We start from the raw sequence: 19336 nt of genomic DNA, 5'->3' as shown, positions 1-19336 counted from the left end.
GATGTGATTATTTGGAAATAAATCCTTGTGTGATGAGAGTTTTGATATGAATATGTGATGATGTAATATTTGTAATATATTTCTTCATGCACACAATTTTATGATATGAATGTGTGATGATGTGATTATTTGGAAATAAATCCTTGTGTGATGAGAATTTTGATATGAATATGTGATGATGTAATATTTGTAATATATTTCTTCATGCACACAATTTTATGATATGAATGTGTGATGATGTGATTATTTGGAAATAAATCCTTGTGTGATGAGAATTTTATTCAGTTGGATAGTCTCCACTCACTTAAAGTAGAGCATTCGCAATGCTTCTCTCACTTTATTCCAACCCTTATCCTTATCATCTCCACTCACTTAAAGTAGAGCATTCAATCTCCACTCGCTTTATTCCAACCCTTATCCTTATCATAGTGAACACATCGTGCCTCTCACTTTATTCCAACCCTTATCCTTATCGTAGTGAACACATCGTGCCTTAGTGCACTTGTATTCTTCCATCCTAGTCCTTCCACAAACACTCTCTTATTTCTTACATCCTAGTCCTTCTGAGTAACTTGTATTCTTCTATCCTAGTCCTTCCGCAAACACTCTCAAAGTCTTCTTTCATCCATCCTGATAACCAAGTATTCTTCTATCCTAGTTCTTCCACAAACACTCTCTTCTTTCATCCATCCTAGTGCTTCTCATTAACTTGTATTCTTCCATCGTAGTTCATCTCCCTTTCTTTATCATCTCCCCACCCATGGATGTCCTTGGCATTGTCGAAGACATGGAGTTCGGAATTAACAATCTCAAAGAATGGATTGCTGACCAAGGAGCCCAGAGAGAGGCCAGAATTCGACAAGGTTCTCCTTTGACACACATGGAGAGAGAGGAATTTGCTACACAAAGGCACGCAGAGAGGGAGGAGACTCTCAAGATAGCAAACAGTGAAAGACTTCTAAGACGTATGATAAAAGCACGACAAGATCTATTAGACTTCTTAAGTAACCTGCGTTATCGCAGCTCTCGTCATGGGCGATTTGATGCGGATGCTGAGAGAACAATAAGAGCCTCTCAGAGAAATTATAAAGAAACAATTTGTGATTGCTTAAATTTCTTCTTCGCATGTAATTATGTTAAGGATACAGCTGTGGAGGCAGTGAAAGATTGGGTTGTTGAGAAGATAAGAGAGACCAATGATGAGATCTTCTAGACTTAGATAAGAGAGACTGTATTAAGGTGTTTTTTGACACCATATGGCTTTGTATTAAGGTATTTTTTGACACCATATGGCTTTGAGTAATATGATCTACTTCTTGTACAAATGTGATGTTAAGATGATGTTAAGAGAGACTGTATTAAGGTGTTTTTTGACACCATATGGCTTTGAGTAATATGATCTACTTCTTTACAAATGTGATGTGCTCTTTTTGAAATGTACTCTAGTTTTCATAACATGTCACGCCATTTTTTCTAATTTGATTTTTTAAAATCTTACTTTTTGTCTCTTTTAACAATGTGATGTACTCTATTTTTAATGTACTCTAGTTGTAATAACATCTCACGTCATTTTTTCTAATTTGATTTTTTAAAATCTTCCTTTTTGACTCAATGTTTTGTTTTATAAGAGCCTCTTTTTTTGAAATGTTTTATCCAAAATTATCTCACAAAATGAATTTGGACAGTGCAAGAGTCCAAAATTAATGAAATAGGTGTTTCTCTAATCCCTTGAAATTGGGGAGCACTAATTAGAGGCCCTTTTGAGACCCCAAATCTCCCCTAATGGATGGATCAAGTCTATTTAAATGATATTTAATATGCGTGTAACTATTGTCAAGGATCGTGATAACTTTCTCCACATCATACCCATGCTTCTTTGTCAAACTTTGACTCATCGACTTCCAATAATGAACAATGCTACTCACCTCCGCTTCACTCAAGACCTCTTTGTTTGGAACCCATTCACGTTTCTTTTGCAAACAACCCTCATAAAGTTGTTTCATTGTATACTTTTGTAGGAGATTTTACAAAGGCTTTGGTTCATATTACAAAGCTATGAACGCCTTGGGATTCACATTTCATCCCTTGCTATATTTGAGCAACCTTTGTGATTGAAATTGGTCCCCCTTGGTCATCTAAGTCTGATTCCAGATCAGTTGCCCAAACGGCAACAAAAAGATGGCATTGTGATTTCATCAGATGGTAAAAAATCTAGCAAGGGCTTATCGCCTTTCCTTCCATAAAATTTGTGAGGTAAAAGGCATTGCTCTGCATCTTCCATTTATAGTATCTATGATAAATTTAAAATATTCTCAACTCATCCTATTGTGATCAAATTAAATCTGAGTATTATATGCTCGATAGAGTCCTTGCCCTTTTAGATATTTGACAAGAGCTTCATTTGAATTAATTATCTCGGTATTTTTTATATGATTGATTTGGTTATTTTTGCATCATACTTCTAACATGAGAAATGAATGCCTGCAAGACCTTCATTTGATTTATGTCAAGTGCTTTATTTTTTGCAAGAAAAAATATATTTTCTTCCAAGGGTATTATCTTTTCCAATAAAGCATATGGCTAACTATATAAGTCATCTCCGACCTACTAAATCTGAGTGCTTCCATTCCATCATTGGAGTATTGTTATGCATGCTAAACCTGAAGTGATGTGGATTTGTATGACCTATTAGTGGATCATCTCCTTTTTTCAAATGTGGCTCAATAAATGTCCTCTAGACTTCAAACACAATTTAAATGACGCTTTCAAACAGAGAGGCTATAAGATGATCCCGCTCTCCAACTAAGCAAGATCGAACAAGGCCGTCGAGAAGATGTATGCACGTACTTGGGTAAGATGAAAAGATTATTCGCCAAATGTGACCCACGCCCAGATGCAAAGTACCTCACAGCCTAGTTCATTGCAAGACTAACAAAGAAAATCCAAAAGGATATGAAAAAGATAAGCAGCTATGAAATGTTCAGTGCTGCTCATGCGGCAGCCATTGACATCAAGGATGGCATGACCAACTCAGACACTAGTAGTGATGACGACAGATCTAGTGCACAAGATAAGCGCTCGAATAAGGGGAAATCAAAGTCCATTGCCGAAACATCAAATGAAGATCGCCTAGAGGCCATGACCATGAAGCTGAAAGAAGACATGATGTAGGCCATGGAACAAAAACTTCACTTGTCTCAGCCACCAACTCAGACATATCCACGACGAGAAAATGTCTGGTGTCCACATTGCATGGCCAATCATACAGCAAATGAGTGCCTGGTCTTAAGAGCCAAGATCACTGCACAATCCACCGCCAAGGTTGTGGTGCCATATCTGCGTCGTCATCGACCATGATGAAAATAGTTGCATCTTCAACATGCGCAACAACCCGCCTCGACCTCAACAATACCAAGCGGCACCCATGCCAGTGTATAGGCAATCGGCACTTGCACAAGCGCCCCTAGCTTCAAGACTAAATCTTGTTCCCGTTCAAACACAAGTCCCACAACTACTCAAGAATCTGAATCCCACAACCATATCCAAGAGCACCAAATCCAGCTCCTCAGGTAGTTCCAATACATCAATTACACGCCGAGAAACTAGACTCGTCATTTGAGTATGAAACAAAGTACCTAGTGTACTATGTAGAAGGTGCAGAGGATCTAATACCAGTTTATGCAAATCAAGTACGTCCCAACACATATCGAGCACCAATCAAGTGCTACAGTTGTGGAGGAAATCACCGGATCGCAGAGTGCCCTCATCGTGGTAGCCCTGCTACATTCCAACCACTCTACAGAGATTGTGGCATAGGACATGCCTGTATGGATTGTCCCATGAAAAATAAAGTCTCACAACAAAGAGAGGTTAAGCCTGTCATCCCAATCGGCATCATTGGGATGGACCATCAAAGTCTGGGTCGGCAAGTGTAATATCACAACCTGTAAATGTCATTACATGCCAACAGAAAGAGGCCACCAAGGATCCTAACATTCCAATCCAACCAAAGCGACTTCTTACAAAGAAAGCACAAGTGCCTCCACCTTCGCCAAGCAATGAGCAGTCGAGCTCATCCACATCAACTCCCGATCCTCAAAAAGAAGCTCCATACCCAAATGCAAAGGTGGAGAAGGCTCGTTTTCAGGCTTTTCAACAATGGGTACTAAAGGAACAAGCTCAATCTGACGTTGAGAAACAAGCTCAATTTGAGGCTGAGAAACAAGCTCAAGACCCAATCCATGACTTGGCCCCACAAAGTATTGATACTGTACTCGAGCCTCTGTTCCAACAATAGACTCCACAACATAATGTACCACCACGTCAACTTAAAGGAGCCACACTCTCTAGCATCCTGAGTTGCCCTATGTCCCATTGTAATCCTCCTACAAGATTATCCCGATCTCTAGGAGAGTTTCAAAGGATGGATTGAACTCGCAAATCCTCCTCCACCTATGAATGACATCGAAGATATCCCTGTGTGGATGGGTGAGAGAGATGATGCAACATTACTGTGCCTTTGATCCACAAGGCATATAATGAAGTCCAAGCCATAGAGGATGGTGGAGCAGGTGTAAATGTCCTATCAAAGGTGAATGGGGTCTCCCACCAATGCAAAAGGCTAATTTCAACATATGCCTTGCCGATGATTCACGGGCTAAAAACCCTTGGAAATAGTAAATGGCGTGTCCACAAAGATCGCAAGAGTTTGCTTTTCCCTTCAGTTCACAATCTTAGATCTCCCCAAAAAATCCTATCAAGTCTTACTAGGACGTCCTTGGTTATGGGAAGCATCAGTCCTCCATGACTGGGGAACTAATAGACTGACAATCTAGAATCGCAACACTGCAGTCAGGGTGAATGTGGGAACAAGAGCTATAAAACCAATTGTGCCTAGAGCATTGGATGACACATCTTCAACGACAATCTCAAGCAATTTGTAAATGAGACACCCAAATCTAAAAAGCATCCATTGTATGTCCCTCTACATATAAGGCTTCTAGAATCCTGATATTGTCAGAATGACGTCTCACATGAAGCTCAAAAATTATCATAACCACCAAAAAGTGGTCCAATGTGGAAACCTTGGGTGCAATGCATACTAAGCCACCTTTGTCAATGATGCATGAATGGGCATATGTAGTCCCTTGTTTGACCATGAAAACAAGAGAAAATGAGGCAACGTGTGAAAGGCATCATATATCCAAGCATCTCTACCATTGAACTGGAAAAGAAAGGAATCCCAAGATGCTCTCTCTAGTGAATGAATTCCACCTCCTCTTCCCCCCTTTTTGTTTAAGGGTAACTCCACCATGTTGAATCCATGTCCAAGAATCCATGAGTGTGCAATGGGCATCCAAGAGAGAGGTTCCTTCCAGAAAAGAAAACAATCCCCTGTGTGATTGGGGCATAAAAGTTGGCAAGAGCAACCTTACATCCCCCTATCAACAATAAGACCCACTGTGCCCTAGAGGGTTTGAGGATATCATGTCTAACCATAAGGGGAAGGAATCAAATAATGAAATACATTTTCCTCCCCTAGTGCCCAAATCAGGAGACCAAAAGATATGACTAGGAAGCAATCTACCTAACTTTGCACAATCTCTAGAATCCAGCTTGTGCTCTTGAATAAAAATAATGTCAATAGATCCCCTAGTGACACCTGGATAAAGCTAATTATGAATCAGTTGCCTTCAGTGGTGATGAGGTACACCACCAAGGCTCTAAATATTCAAGCTTACAATCCTCATCATCAGCAAGAGAAAAAAGGCTAGAAAACCTAACTCGACCAAGTGGCAAAAACAACTCCCTCCTAAGGGTAGAAGATCTTCTCAAGTAGTGAAGAGGAGGGAGACCCACAAGGGACACAATCCCCACACTTAAGAAAGAAGATGCCCTATCAAGAGGAAAACCAAGAACCATGTCACCAAAAGTAGAATGCACAAACTCTTCCTCTCTAAACTCAACCAAAGGAGAGAAAAAGTTTTCAGGATCAAGTAAGGCACCAGATTCCATAGAATCCTTGTCTTGATCAATAAATGGTATCTAAAGAATCGACTTCTGAGGGGATTGTTGGGATGTGAGGCTAGGGACTAAAGGAGCGAGTCAAGGAACATTATCCCTAGCATTGACCAAAGTTGGTTAGGAAAATGTTGTTCACGACTTGAGCTAGTTCAGGGGCATCACTAGCCACAACAAAAATTGGAATATCACTCGCCCCATCCGTAGAATGGTGTGGGACAAGAGGGGGTCTCCTGACCTGCAACACCAAGTGGCGAAGGAGCCTCGCTAACTCTAATAGCAACCCAATCCGGGACAATAGGTGCAAGATGCGCGGCAGGTGCTGGACATACAGGAGATGCCTGAGGAACACTTTGACAAAGATGTGCAACGGGTGCTAGACGTGCAGGAGATGCCCGAGGAATACTTTGATAAGGATGAGGAGAGGCTACACCAGAAGGCTTCTTTAGCCATTTATTCTTCCTTGGGCAATCCGTAGCAAAAAATCCCAAAGGTCGTGCATATCTAACATCGATCTTGCCTACCTATGATACCAACTCTTTGTGGAAAAGGAGAGCCATCAAGACGGTGGAGCATGATGTGGTCATAAAAAATACCAAGGTCAGACACAATGACCCTAACTCTGGGAACCTCATCCAATGTGATTGCCTTTGTTGTGAAAGAGGTAAACCAAGGAGGGAGGATCTAGCCCAAACATAGCTCCAATCATGGCAAGGAGTCAATGGTAAACCTCAAGGAGGCTTGGAATCTAATAAAGAGTGCATGACCCAAATATCGTCCTCTACTAGGTCAAAACCCAACATGAAAGTTGTAAGAAATATCATCTTGAGACCCAACATCAAGGGACCATCCTTGCTCACATCTCTAGGAAAATCAAAGGCCACCTAAAAGAAACCTTGTCCCAACAAATGAACATTAGAAAGGCAAGGCCAAGGCCCAAAGTTACAGCAACAAGCATCCAAACCCTAGCCTATGATGTGGAAGGACGGGACTCATGGATGCATGCAAAAAGGGTGGTGGAGCTATCCAACTCCACATCCTTTCAGAGCTCCAACAACTTGACTTCTGAAAAAGTATGGTTTTCTTGTGGCTACTAGTGGTAATGGTTAAGGATTCGCTTAATGGGTGGCCATTTATCAATTGAAGGTGGAAGAATGCCTCAACCACTTTGGAGATCCCTCAAAAGTGGGAGTGGATGGGAGAGGCTGAGGGAGGGAGGTTGAGAAGGAGGGAGAGGCCGAAGGAGAGAAAGGAGCTAAGAAGGGAGATGGGAATGGAGGGGTTGAGAGGCTAGAGGTGGGGAGGCGGTGGAGGGACTGAGAGGTTAGAGGTGGGGAAGGGGTGAGTGGAGAGGCTGAGAGGATAGAGGAGGGGAGGAGAGAGGAAGGAGGGGAGGGAAGAGAAGAGATAAGGGAGAGGGGCCTAAGAGTGAGATTTCAGGGAACCCCATCCTTTAGACAGATCTCTCAGACTGGATGAATGGACAGATGGTCAGCCTTGAGGAAGAGGCCACCGAGGTAGTGGAAGCTACCGCAAAAGAGCCAAATTTGTTAAAGATACTGGTCAATAAACTAGGCCAATACTTTGAAAACGATGACACCAATGCTATACTTCCAATTACCTATAAAAAAAAGAATGCTAAGGCAATCTTGGATGGAGAAGCGGGTGTTAGCATTGTTACCAAATAGTGTTGGGCCAAGTGGGGAAGGCTTAAAATGGAAAGCACCAATTTGGTTGTCAAGCTAGGAAACCCAACGGGTAGGGTTTTGAGAGAGATTAAGATCAAAACTTTTGGCACTCTAAATGGACATCTAGAAGATAATCATTTACATCAAAATAAACTTCCATTCAAAGGTATTGGTGACATACCAATTTAACTTCCAAATACAAAGTCCCTTTATTGATGGGATTTGCTATGAATCTATTATTTGTCCTAGAATGATGTGGTCAAAAGATTTGGGCTCTCTTTGATAATAATAAGTTTATCTCATGAATCCACAAACAAAGGGACCATAGGTCATGGAGTAAGGGATGGAATATTTTACAAGCTGGCACTCACAGAACTCTTAAGATAGGAAGGAACCATAGGACATGGATTAAGAGATGGCATATTTTACAAGGTATCAGTCATGGTGTTCTTGAGATAGAAAGTATGTATGCTTGCACATATTGACTTCAAACTTGGGCACAAAAGGTTTTGGTCACCTTTAATTTAGAGCCACACAACTGCTAGAACACCAAACCTAGAGCACAGAAACATGGTCAATGGACTCCCAACTATCGCAAAAATTAGATTTATGTGAAGAATTCATTTACCAGAAACAACATAAAAATCTATTTTGCAAAAATGAGGCCACAAGAGTGAAGAGACTTGTGCATGATGACATTGTAGGGTAAACTATGCCATCACTTATCACATTTATTGATGGCTACGTTAACATATTAAAGAGCTTAGAGCGATGATAGAAACTCAATTTGGTTGTTGAACTAAGTATTCTCAATCTAACAATTGGTGCGAATATATCTACAAGACAATCACAAAGTTCTAAGGCAAAAGGAAATCCATAGAGTTTTGTTTTTCCAAGAAATAGCCAAAGAATGGATTAATAAAATGAAAGTTCTAAACCATTTTTGAATGGATTGATAAAAGAAAGAATGGATTAAAAAATAAGTGTCCACCATTTTTGAATGTGCAAGGACTATTATGATAACTAAGGGCATGTCTAAGTAATTTTGAGTAGAAGTGGTTTGCATAGTGGTCTATTTAATAAACTAATCCCCTACTTAAGCTTTAGGTGATATGTCATGGACCAGACAAATTAAGGTTTTTATCATCTCAAAGTTTTTTCCTAGGGCATTCACTATGCAATAACCTTATTTAGCATGTGGGTGCACTCAAGGGATACTCACATCCCTTATACACCTTATGTATGTACATTATCTATAACTCCATAAGAAAATAAAGCCTCTTGTGTTGAATGCACGTGCTATCTCACATATTGCTTAATGAACTTCCTAAGGTTTCCTAAATTGATTCCTGGATTGGAGATCCTCCAACATGTGTGGGAGGAATTTCCCATTGAGGAAGCAAGAAAAATGCAATCAAAGATAATCCTTGAATACTTTTAAGGTGTCATTGAACAAGGTTCAACTTCATTGGGAAGGACCTAAGGTGCAAGAATCCACACATGAGAAAGGAAGTGATGAGACATGCCATGTAGACCTGGTTCATGGTAATACAAATGAGAGAGGAACTAGAGTGGATGAGATAGAACACATTGTAGCATTGGATGAGGGTCTGTACACATGGATGCTTACAAGGGATCTACATATGAGACAGGAATTGAATTAGCTGAGACACGACATGCATTAGATGATACAGGACATGCACATGCATCTCAGACAAGAATTGAATTGGCTGAGACGCGACATACATCAAATGAGACAGGACATGCACATGCATCTCTTGTTTATGGTATTATTCACTTAGATGGTGTAACTCATGAAGTTGATGGAATAACAGAACAAGTGCAGCCCATGAGTATACTTGAAGTTGAGGCAATAGAAGAAGTAGGGCGATCTAAACATGCTAAAAGACAAGAGAGGTAAGTTTAACCAAAGTCAGAAGGGTATCCTGGTTGGGTATCTAAAATATAAAGCTTATACGCTATATAGTACTACAACTCACTAGCTCTTTTCTTCTCAAGATGTGACATTTAATGAGAAAGGAAAGAAAGCTATCTGCCATCATGGTTATGAAGAATCAGATGAAAGAATAGAATCACAATCAAGGACCCACAATGAATTGAATAAAATGTCAGAGATGCAAAATTTTAAATGTCCATAGAATGTGGAATATTTGAGAACTTGCCACCTAACACTAGTATGAGAAATCCGAGGAATGGAAAAGCATTCCACAATCAACTTGCAAACTCACGAGTAGAGAGTTCATCTCATGGCCAATGTGAGTAGGAAGATACCCTGAGACGCCAAGTCAGTATGTAATATGTTACTACCCTCATCCAAAATCTAAGGTATGGGGGAACAAGGTCCATATATAATATGCATGGATTTTTTAAAAAATTTTCAAATATGCAAAGGTCAAAATATGAAAATCTCATGTTCTCCCACCCTCAAAATATAAGGTATATACCTTTAAAAATATGCAAGATTTTAAGATTTGTATATATTTTTCATTATATGTGAGAGACCCAAGGGGGAAGGAGGGGGAGTCTTTTGGATGGGGGATAAAACAAAAAATACACTAAAATATGAAAACCCATCTCCTTTCAAATTAATGTAACTTTTTCATGTGTTACCCAAATTTCAAGGTGTAAAAGACATATTTGAAGCTCTTTCAATATAGACCATGTTAATTTGAATAATTTCTACTTATAGCATATTGTTAAATTCATCTCATACTCAAGATTTTGATGGATTTTCTTACTAAAGGAAGTTGGCGCCCCAGGGAAGATACATAATCTAGGCCAATGCCATAATGTTCTAAGAGGTTAGCAAAGGATATTGTGAAATAAGCCTACAAGACAACAAGCAACCTATAGGCATGGCATATGTCTTCCCAGAGGTGGATATATGCCATAGAAGAAGAATACAATGGCATCCCAAAAATTGAAGCTTGTGATTTGGTTGAACCACCTATAGGATACAAATGGTTCTACAAGGTTAATCATAAGGTTGGCATGTTAGAAATATAAGGCAAATTTGATAGCAAAGGGGTGTGCACTAGGAGAGGGCATAAACTTTAAGGAGAAATGTACTCCATGCACAAGAATGAAACCCATACATTTCATACTCTCTCTGTGCATCCAACATGGGATTACACTTGTGTCAAATGGATTTGGGTGTCTACTTGCTTAAATGAAAAATTGTAATAAGAGGTTTAAAAGAATCATCCTACAATAGTTTATTGAGAAAGGATATAAACATTTGGTATGCCAATTAAAGAAGGTACTTTACAATCTTAAGCAAGTGCCATGGGCAAGGTTAAGAAAGTGCCATGGGCAGGGTATAGCAAGATTGACACATATTCTAAATTCACAAGGAGTGAACTTCATTATGGAGTATATGTGAAGAGGAATCCAAATTTACTCACCATCATTGCACTCTATGTGAATGCCTTCATAATATATAGAAACGACAACAAGCTAATCAACAAGCAAAAGGTCGATCTTTGTAGGTAATTTGAGATGCATGATCTTAGCCACTACACAACATCTTGGTTGTTTAGGTTGAACTGACAAAGAGTGCCATACCTCTAAGTACATCTATTGAGACTGTGCATAAAACAAAAAGAACAAAGAAGCCTCCATTTTCAGACCCAACACTTTATTAGCAAAAGCAGTAGTAGGGAGAGTTAGCAAGGTGATACGTTTGATGGCTGAAGTATCTTTCTATCTAGGACTTTTAAGCTATTTATGGCAAGGCCATTTGTCCACCATTGGAATTAGAATAATTTAATTTTCGAATTCCCTAGTGGGATAGACAATCACAAGTGTTATATCTCAAAGAAAGCCGATATGCAGGACCATAGATGGTAGGACTCTGTGCGTAAATTAGGAGGTGGCCCCAAGCCTAACTCTATTTTTGGATACAAATGCAAGCTGAATCATCGTCCACAAGCCCTAAGGTACACCTATGCCACGCCAAACCATGAGAGGATGCATGGGATCTGGACGACCCCTGCTGTGGTGCCATTGCCTCAGTAAACCTATAAAAGGATACCCTCCTGTTGTCTCTGTCTGTTGCAGACAGACCTTTGTTCACATGGCCTATGCTGCCTGTGTAGATCTTCATTGCTCGTGGCAATCATAGACAAGTTGCTCCTGGATTTGACTGACCTATGACAGCCCCATAAGCTTCTGCCTTCTCTTATCATCATTGTTTCATTGTTGGCTGTCCCTGTGACAGCCCTCCTATGCCAGGCCAAACCATAAGAGGATGCATATGATTTAAGCAAGACAGACAACCATCTAAGTCAAATATTGCCCGCTTATGGGAACATCTGGTATACATTCTACACAAATCATAACAAACCCAGGCATACCTCCATGACAGAACCACCCTTTTACTAGTGACAGACCTGAGCATCAGCGACAATAAACACACACTGTTTCCTACCTTGAAAACCTGAGATCAAAAAATATTTTTTTCATCAAAAAATATTTGCCTCAGTACTATATGAGGCAAGTATTGAAAGTGACAAGGTTAGTTCTTTATATTGGGCAACTTTGGTGATAAAAGAATGGCGTTCTTTGCATGTCCTATAACTTTACTAATAAAATGTCATTTAAGAAAATGCAAAGGCTAGATTTTAGAATCATGAAGACATACATAAAATGCATGCATTCCACATGTTCTGAGAACTCATAAAGCGTCAAACCATAAATACCTTCATCCATAAGCCACACGTAATGTTGCATCATCCCTATTCATATGATTTGTGACGAAAAGAATGTGCAAATCAGCTAGATGGTGATACATTCAATCCGACATTCATATATTTATTTACACAGCTACATTGCGAGTTTCTACCTATTCTACACAAATCATGAAGTCCAGACTCAGAAATGGCATGTCTAGAGTCTAGAGTATAGTACAACAACACTTCAGATAAATACTGCAGTTTCAGGAAGACTATCCTGTAACAAATATCTATTATTCATTTTGCAAGTAGTCAATATGGCCAAACAGAAGGTTGGTCTGCAGTCTCAATTACAATACTTTGAGATTTGTACTTTATACAGAGACCGGTTTTGGTCCCTTCACCGGAGGCAAAGGGCAGGCTCAGCAATAATGAAGTCCCTATGGCCAGCAAGGCACTCTTGTTCAGGCAAATAATCAACTACTCTTGAAAAGACTGTCCTGTACACATGCCTTTTTTTCAATTTACATGGTTAAGACCAGAAATCGCATCAGCAATTGGTCTGTCAAACCCTTAGGCTTCACTTCTTGTACCATTGTCTACTTCAATGGTAGCCAGAATTGAAAACCATTGGCCATCAAAAAGAGGAGTGCTGAAAAAAATTAGCATTGTGCTAGACATGAAGATCATGTGAAAGGCAATGATATTTCAATATCCTTTGAATTCTTTACAAAATATGGGGAAATGTATGTTTTGAACCAAGATGAAAGTAAATTACTTGAAAGACTTTAAAATCATCTCTTACTGAAGGGAACAAGTGATGGACCTAATTCAGATGGAAGACGTTCATCATTGAGCAGCTCATAGGGGTCCACATATCGCCCCTGTGCCTCCTCAGTGCGAGTGCCAGAGTGTATGAATATAGGTCCATAATACTGCATTAAACAAATTAAGCAAAGTTAGTAACAGCCGAGCACAGAGGGAGTTATATGTATAGATACATGGAACGCTCAAATGAGGGGCAGATAATCAGAAAAGAAGCAGAAATTCCAAAATTAGCATTGTAGGTCCCAATCTCACATAGATTGGACTCCAAACAAGGTATACCAAACCCTTGTTTTGTCATATGTTGGGAGGGGCAATCAGTCACAGTTCTGCATCACTGATTCAAAAACAAGGTTTTCACTGCCATGCTGGGCTGAACTAGGTTGTTGCTTGGCGAGGATATTATAAAGTTTAACTAAGGCAATTTAGCCCCACTTAGAAGCTGCCACAAAGGTGCTAGACAGTAAAGTGATGCTGATCAGCCTAGTGAAAGATAGGGGTACTCCTGAACAATGCTCCCTAGCTGCCATCCTCTGGAAGTCCTTTCCATTTATTGAGGTATACAATGTATACCCTATTGCCGGTACTCTATCTCTAAAACCCACAATGGGCTCATGGACATAAAGGATATGACCCTCCTCATCCATAGGTGGCAGCTCAGGAAGTATGTGCACATGCTGGAGTACATGTGGTTTCAACAAAGACACATGAAATACATTGTGGATCTTGGAGGTGCTCGGTAGCTCCAATTGATATGCTACCTCCCCAATCTTGCAAATGATCCTATAAGGGTCATAATACCAATGAGCAAGCTTTGTGTTGATATTACTCCTTAATGAAGCATAACAATGTAGAAGAGCTCTCTCCAAGTCATTGTGTTTGCTGGTTTTCCACAGCATGTCTGCAATTGAGGAAGGCATTCCCACTTTGCATCCATACATTGCCTCAAATGGGCTCATGCCAATAGAGAGATGCTTAGTGCTGTTGTAGCAAAATTCAGCAAGTGCAAGCCATTTATTCCACGACCTCTGGGTGTCACGACAGAAATGCCTCAGGTGTTCCTCTACCCATTTCTTCACCCTTTCGGACTGACCATCAGTCTCAAGATGGTATGCAGTGCTAGAAGTGAGTGAAGTACCCACTGCTGTAAATATACTCTTCTTGATCCAATCCTGATAGATGGTAGAAACTGCAAACAATGTAAAGGCCTGCATCCTGGACAAGGCATTGCAACCACATTTTCTTTCCCCTTCTTGTACTCAATGTCAAAATCAATGGAAGCCAACCATCTCTTTGCTTCGCAGACAAATTGGGCTGCGTGTGGAAAAATCAGAGTGTCCTATGATCAGTTTTAACCTTGATTTTGCTCCCATGCAAGTAGTGATGCCACTTTTTGAAGGCCAGTAGAATGGCCAACATTTCCTTCTCATAAACCATGCTCTTGTTGTAAAACAGCCCCCAAGCCTTTGCCACTACCATCTACCTCCACAATGAATGGTTGTGAGAAGTCAAGGCATACCAACACAGGTGCATGAGTCAACGCAAATATCAGGTCTTCAAACCGAGCTGTGCTTCTTTTGACCATAGAAAGGCATCGTTCTTCAAGAGATCTGTAAGAGGAGCTTCCCTCTCGACAAATTTCCAAATAAATTGCCTATAGAAGGAAGCAAGACCCAAAAAACATATCAGCTGGATGGGATTAAGTGACCGTCCACCTTTCCTCACGCATTCCACCTTTGTAGTCAAATCCCATTTCTGCTCACAATGTGCCCCAAGTATTCAATCTCTTATGCCATAAAGGTACATTTTTGGGCTTTTGCATAAAGCTGATGCAACCACGAAATTTCCAGCACTTGTTTGACATGTTCAATGTACACTTGTTTGCTCATGCTGTAAATGAGGATGTCATCAAAGAAAGCCAGCACATATCGGAAGAGAAGTGGCTGCAATATTTTGTTCATGAGTGCTTGACAGATGGCCCGTGCATTAGTCAACAAATGGCATCAACCTTTAACTCATACAAACCCCTTTCAATGCAGAGGGATGCTTTAATGCTCATCACTCTCTTTTACTCTGATCTGATGATAGCTTGATCATAAATGTATCTTTGCGAAAAACTGAGCACCCTTTAGCTCATCCAACACATCATCAATCCTAGAAATTAGAAATCTCTTTTTTATGGTAGCCTTGTTGAGATCCATGTAATCAATGCACATACGGTATGACCCATCTTTCTTTTTTACAAGGAGCACTAGGGAGGCAAAGGGAGAAGTGCTATGAGAATTGAAATTATTCTCAAGCAACTCTCGTACCTATGCTGCCACTTCCTCCCTTTCCACTTTAGAAAGACGGTACGGAGCTTTGTTTATGGGCTCACGTCCAGGCTCCATAACTATGGCATGATGACCATCCCTCTTTGGAGGTAACTGACTTGGCATATCAACAAATCTGACAGCAACTATTGCATTTCCACATCCTTCACCTCGGGGATGCTGCCTGTATGAGTCACTGACACATTTAACGCATAAATGGCACTTTCTTGCTTGAGCTCTCGGGCCAACTGCCTTGCTGAAATGAGCTGCATTTTGGTGCTGTCAAGCCCTGTAATACCACTGTTTTGCCCTTATCTGTAGTTACGTGCAGAACAAAACCCACAACATTTCGAATCGGAATTTCTTCTTCATTCAATCACGGGTGTTGGCAACTTGATAATCCACCCAGCCTAACCTATGTGTGAGCAATCCCAAAATCTACAGAAAAAAACGAGTAAGCACCTGCATGCCACAACACAGCCCACAAGTCCCTAGATAGTTCCCTGGCCACATGTCATAATTTGGAGGCCCTTACCTTAGTGCACCATTTACCCCTCTTGGGATTCATTAAAAACTAATTGCCCTTTGACAATTTCACATTTATAGGTGCACCTAGGCCTCTAGCCCTCGAACTATCTAGTCCGTGCCAGTATGTCCACCAACCCTTCCAAGGTCATGTTACCTCAACTAGAGCGTAACATTCCTTCCCTCTTCAGGCATCAGCGTCCTCGATGATGAACTCTGGGAATGCTCTCCACAACTGGTATACAGATTCCCAGGTAGCTTCTGATAGAGGTAAACCATGCCATGCAACCAACACCGTGGGTATCTTCCGATTACGTACTTGAATTGTTCCTCGGTCCAAGATTCTTGTTGGTTTGCGCCTTGCATTATCCTCTATCTCCTGAAACAAAACAATACCCTCGATTAGTGAGTCACCTGGGTGCAAAAACTTTTTAAGACGAGCAACATAAAACACAAGATGCACCCTACATCCCTGTGGTAATTCCAACTTATAGGCCACCTCGCCTATTCTTTTTAGAATTAACCACGGTCCACAATATCGAGGCGATAATTTTACACACTCTCCAACTCTTAGGGAGGTAGAATTCAAAGGAACTCTAAGAAACACTTTTTCTCCTTCCTTAAATTCTCTAAAAGATCTTTTCTTATCCGCATAAGATTTTGCTCTATCCATAGCCTGGCGGATATTAGCTTTCGCAAGTGCTAGCATCTCCCGCATCTGAACTACATAGTTTGCGGCACTAGGCACTTTCTGAGGTATCCCAATTGTAGTTGGATTAGCTGGTCTATAGCCATAATTCAACTCAAATGGACTCATTCCAGTTTATGAATGTTTTCTATCATTGTAGGCAAACTCTTAACAATGGCAACCACTTGTTCCATGTATGCTGCCTCAATGACACATATGCTCTCAGCATATCCTCTAAAGTCTAGTTGACTCTCTCCATCTAACCATCCGTTTCAAGATGATCCCCACTACTCATTCCCAACTCAGTCTTTAGTGCATCAAATACAGCAATCCAAAAATGACTGGTGAATCGAACATCTCTATCTGACACTATGGATTTGGGTAATCCATGCAAATGAAATATATTAGAAATAAACAAATCCACCACTTGCGGAGCACTAACCGACTCCCTAGTCGGAATGAAGTGAGCCATCTTGGTTAGACGGTCAACTACCACAAGAATGAAATCAAACCCACCTTGTATCGTAGGCGAAAATAAAATCCATGGAAATGCTCTCCCATCTGCTTGATGGTATTTCTAATGGCTGCAGCAAGCCAGGTGGCTTCACCCCCTCTGCTTTGTTTACTTGACACGAAAAACACCGTGTCACATATTCATGAATATGCTTTTTCATCTTTGACCAAAAGAAATCTCACTTCATAAGATACTGATCCCAAGCTCGGGACTCCTCGTCAGGTGAAAGGAAATGTTTCTTAAATTCAGCTCTAAACCCTTCCCAGGTGGTTGGTGCAAGCTTATCTTTCTGTTGTTTCATCCACCACCTATCCGCTGCCTCAGTAAACATGTGAGTGGCCTCGCAGATTTTTTTCATGTCAACTCGGATTTCACAAATGGCAAAGGCTTCTTCCCATTTGTGCAACCAAGCTTCGATGATATTTGTGCTACGCTCTGTCATTCTACCAGAATATTTCTCTGGTCTATAATTTACTATATTAGGAATTTTTAACTTGGCATGTTCTAGCGTATGCACACTAGGCTCAGGATCTACCTGATCCTTACCCTTCTCCTCCCTTGAGGATCTAGCAGATATAACATTATGCATCATCTTTCTCAGGTCTTCCTAACCTGCATTTGCATGCACCTGCTGGCTTATTAACTTATTCAACGCATCTTCCAACATTGCAATCATGTCGACTAATGAAAGCCCAACAGGTTGAGGCATCTGCTGTACTGGTCGACCTCTTGATCCCACGAGATCAACCCTGGAAGTCTCCCTCTCTGCTTCCATGTTAGCAAATCTATCACAGAATGTGATTAACTCAAAGTTGGTGAAGAGGCAAGCCAAGTGGGTTTGTCCAAGTAGGGACTCAACGGGAGTACCCTAGGAAAAGTGGGTTTCAAAGGAGGTGGATTTCAAAGCCTAATACCTCGCAGCCTAGTGGCCAAACCAAGCTGATGAAGCCGGCTGGAGGGTCATCTAAACCAAGTACCTCTATTGGGATGAAACGCAAAGTCACTCCAATGGCAGCTAGGGCTTGGTCAAAGTCTTCTTTGAGAAAAAGCGAGGAGAGAAGGCTTGTGTTTTGGATGCCTTCAGCCTCATCAGTGGAAAGATTGTCCACGAAACAAGGATCGTCGGATGGCTGAGATGGTGATCCCAGAATGCCACGTGGAAATCGAGACAAGTCCCAGAGCAGAACGGATGCAGATTCAACTAGCGGGATCTTCTCAAAGGTCAATACATGTTTTGTTATGTGTGTCTGTTGCTAAGCTAGTAACCAGTGTACTTGAAAATGTCCACCGACCCTTCCAAGGTCAGATAATGTCAATTGGACCCATTTCTAGTGCAAAAAGATCCTATAAGATCGTAATCATGAGAGATGGATTCTCGAATCTTGGCAGCATAGTCTACTAATCATACATTGTCCATTACTGAGCTCACCTCTCAGCCCATGGTCTATCTCTACGGCAACAAGTCCCACCTTCTACAAGGTCCTAGTGTTGATGAGACTACGTGCTTCTGCTACCCACAAGCATATGGACAGCCCTTCCTTGATATCACTTTTAAGTCTCAATATCTCGGAACTCTTGTAACCCATCGATGCATCAAAAAATATGGAATAAAAGTACCGGCTGAGCATCCCAATTGTGATCCTCCTCATCCACTCAGGCATTCCCATTAGCACCACTCCAAGCTTGGAATGGTAGAGCAGCAGGATGCTCCATAAAAAAGACTCTAGGCATACGGGATGGAGTACCCTTGTGTGGCTGATCCCTAAGCTAAATAGTATCATCTGACCACTCCCAACTCCGGCATCTAGAGTGTGACCTGACTCATGTGCTCCATCCGTCTCCTCATGAGTCACATCAAGGATCTTAGGAGCATCCACCAGCTCCTCTTCATCATTGGAGAGCTCAATAATCATGCTCAGTTTGGCTGCCCCCATATTTCGCATTTGGCATACTTCCCTGTGCTCAAGAGTTCGTTTCTCACCACACTGAAAGCATTGATTCGCCCTCTTCCTGCTGCCAATAATGGCTCAAGTATGCTGTTTCATATCTGCTTTTTCTCCTACGCATGT

At 41.0% G+C, this 19336-nt stretch overlaps 1 protein-coding gene across 2 annotated transcripts in view; it reads right to left on the bottom strand.

Moving 5' to 3' along the window:
- Positions 1-12622: 12622 nt before the first annotated feature.
- Positions 12623-19336, bottom strand: part of LOC147901632 (tubulin alpha-6 chain) — a 64930-nt gene continuing 58216 nt past the window's right edge. Inside the window, exon 4 of one of the 2 annotated variants that reach the window (XM_087374962.1) lies at positions 12623-13338. In XM_087374962.1, the coding sequence (XP_087231088.1) occupies positions 13198-13338 (141 nt within the window). In that variant the 3' untranslated portion in view covers positions 12623-13197. Of the gene's footprint in view, positions 13339-16228; positions 16445-19336 lie in introns of those variants that run through there. The other variant, XM_087374961.1, reaches the window with a different exon arrangement.

This window comes from Dipteris shenzhenensis, chromosome 5 (assembly GCF_047967505.1).
Source record: "Dipteris shenzhenensis isolate YYH24624 ecotype China chromosome 5, Dip_SZ_1.0, whole genome shotgun sequence".
NCBI lineage: Eukaryota > Viridiplantae > Streptophyta > Polypodiopsida > Gleicheniales > Dipteridaceae > Dipteris > Dipteris shenzhenensis.
Note: the sequence above shows the minus strand (reverse complement) of the source record. Positions and strands in the feature narration are given on the sequence as shown.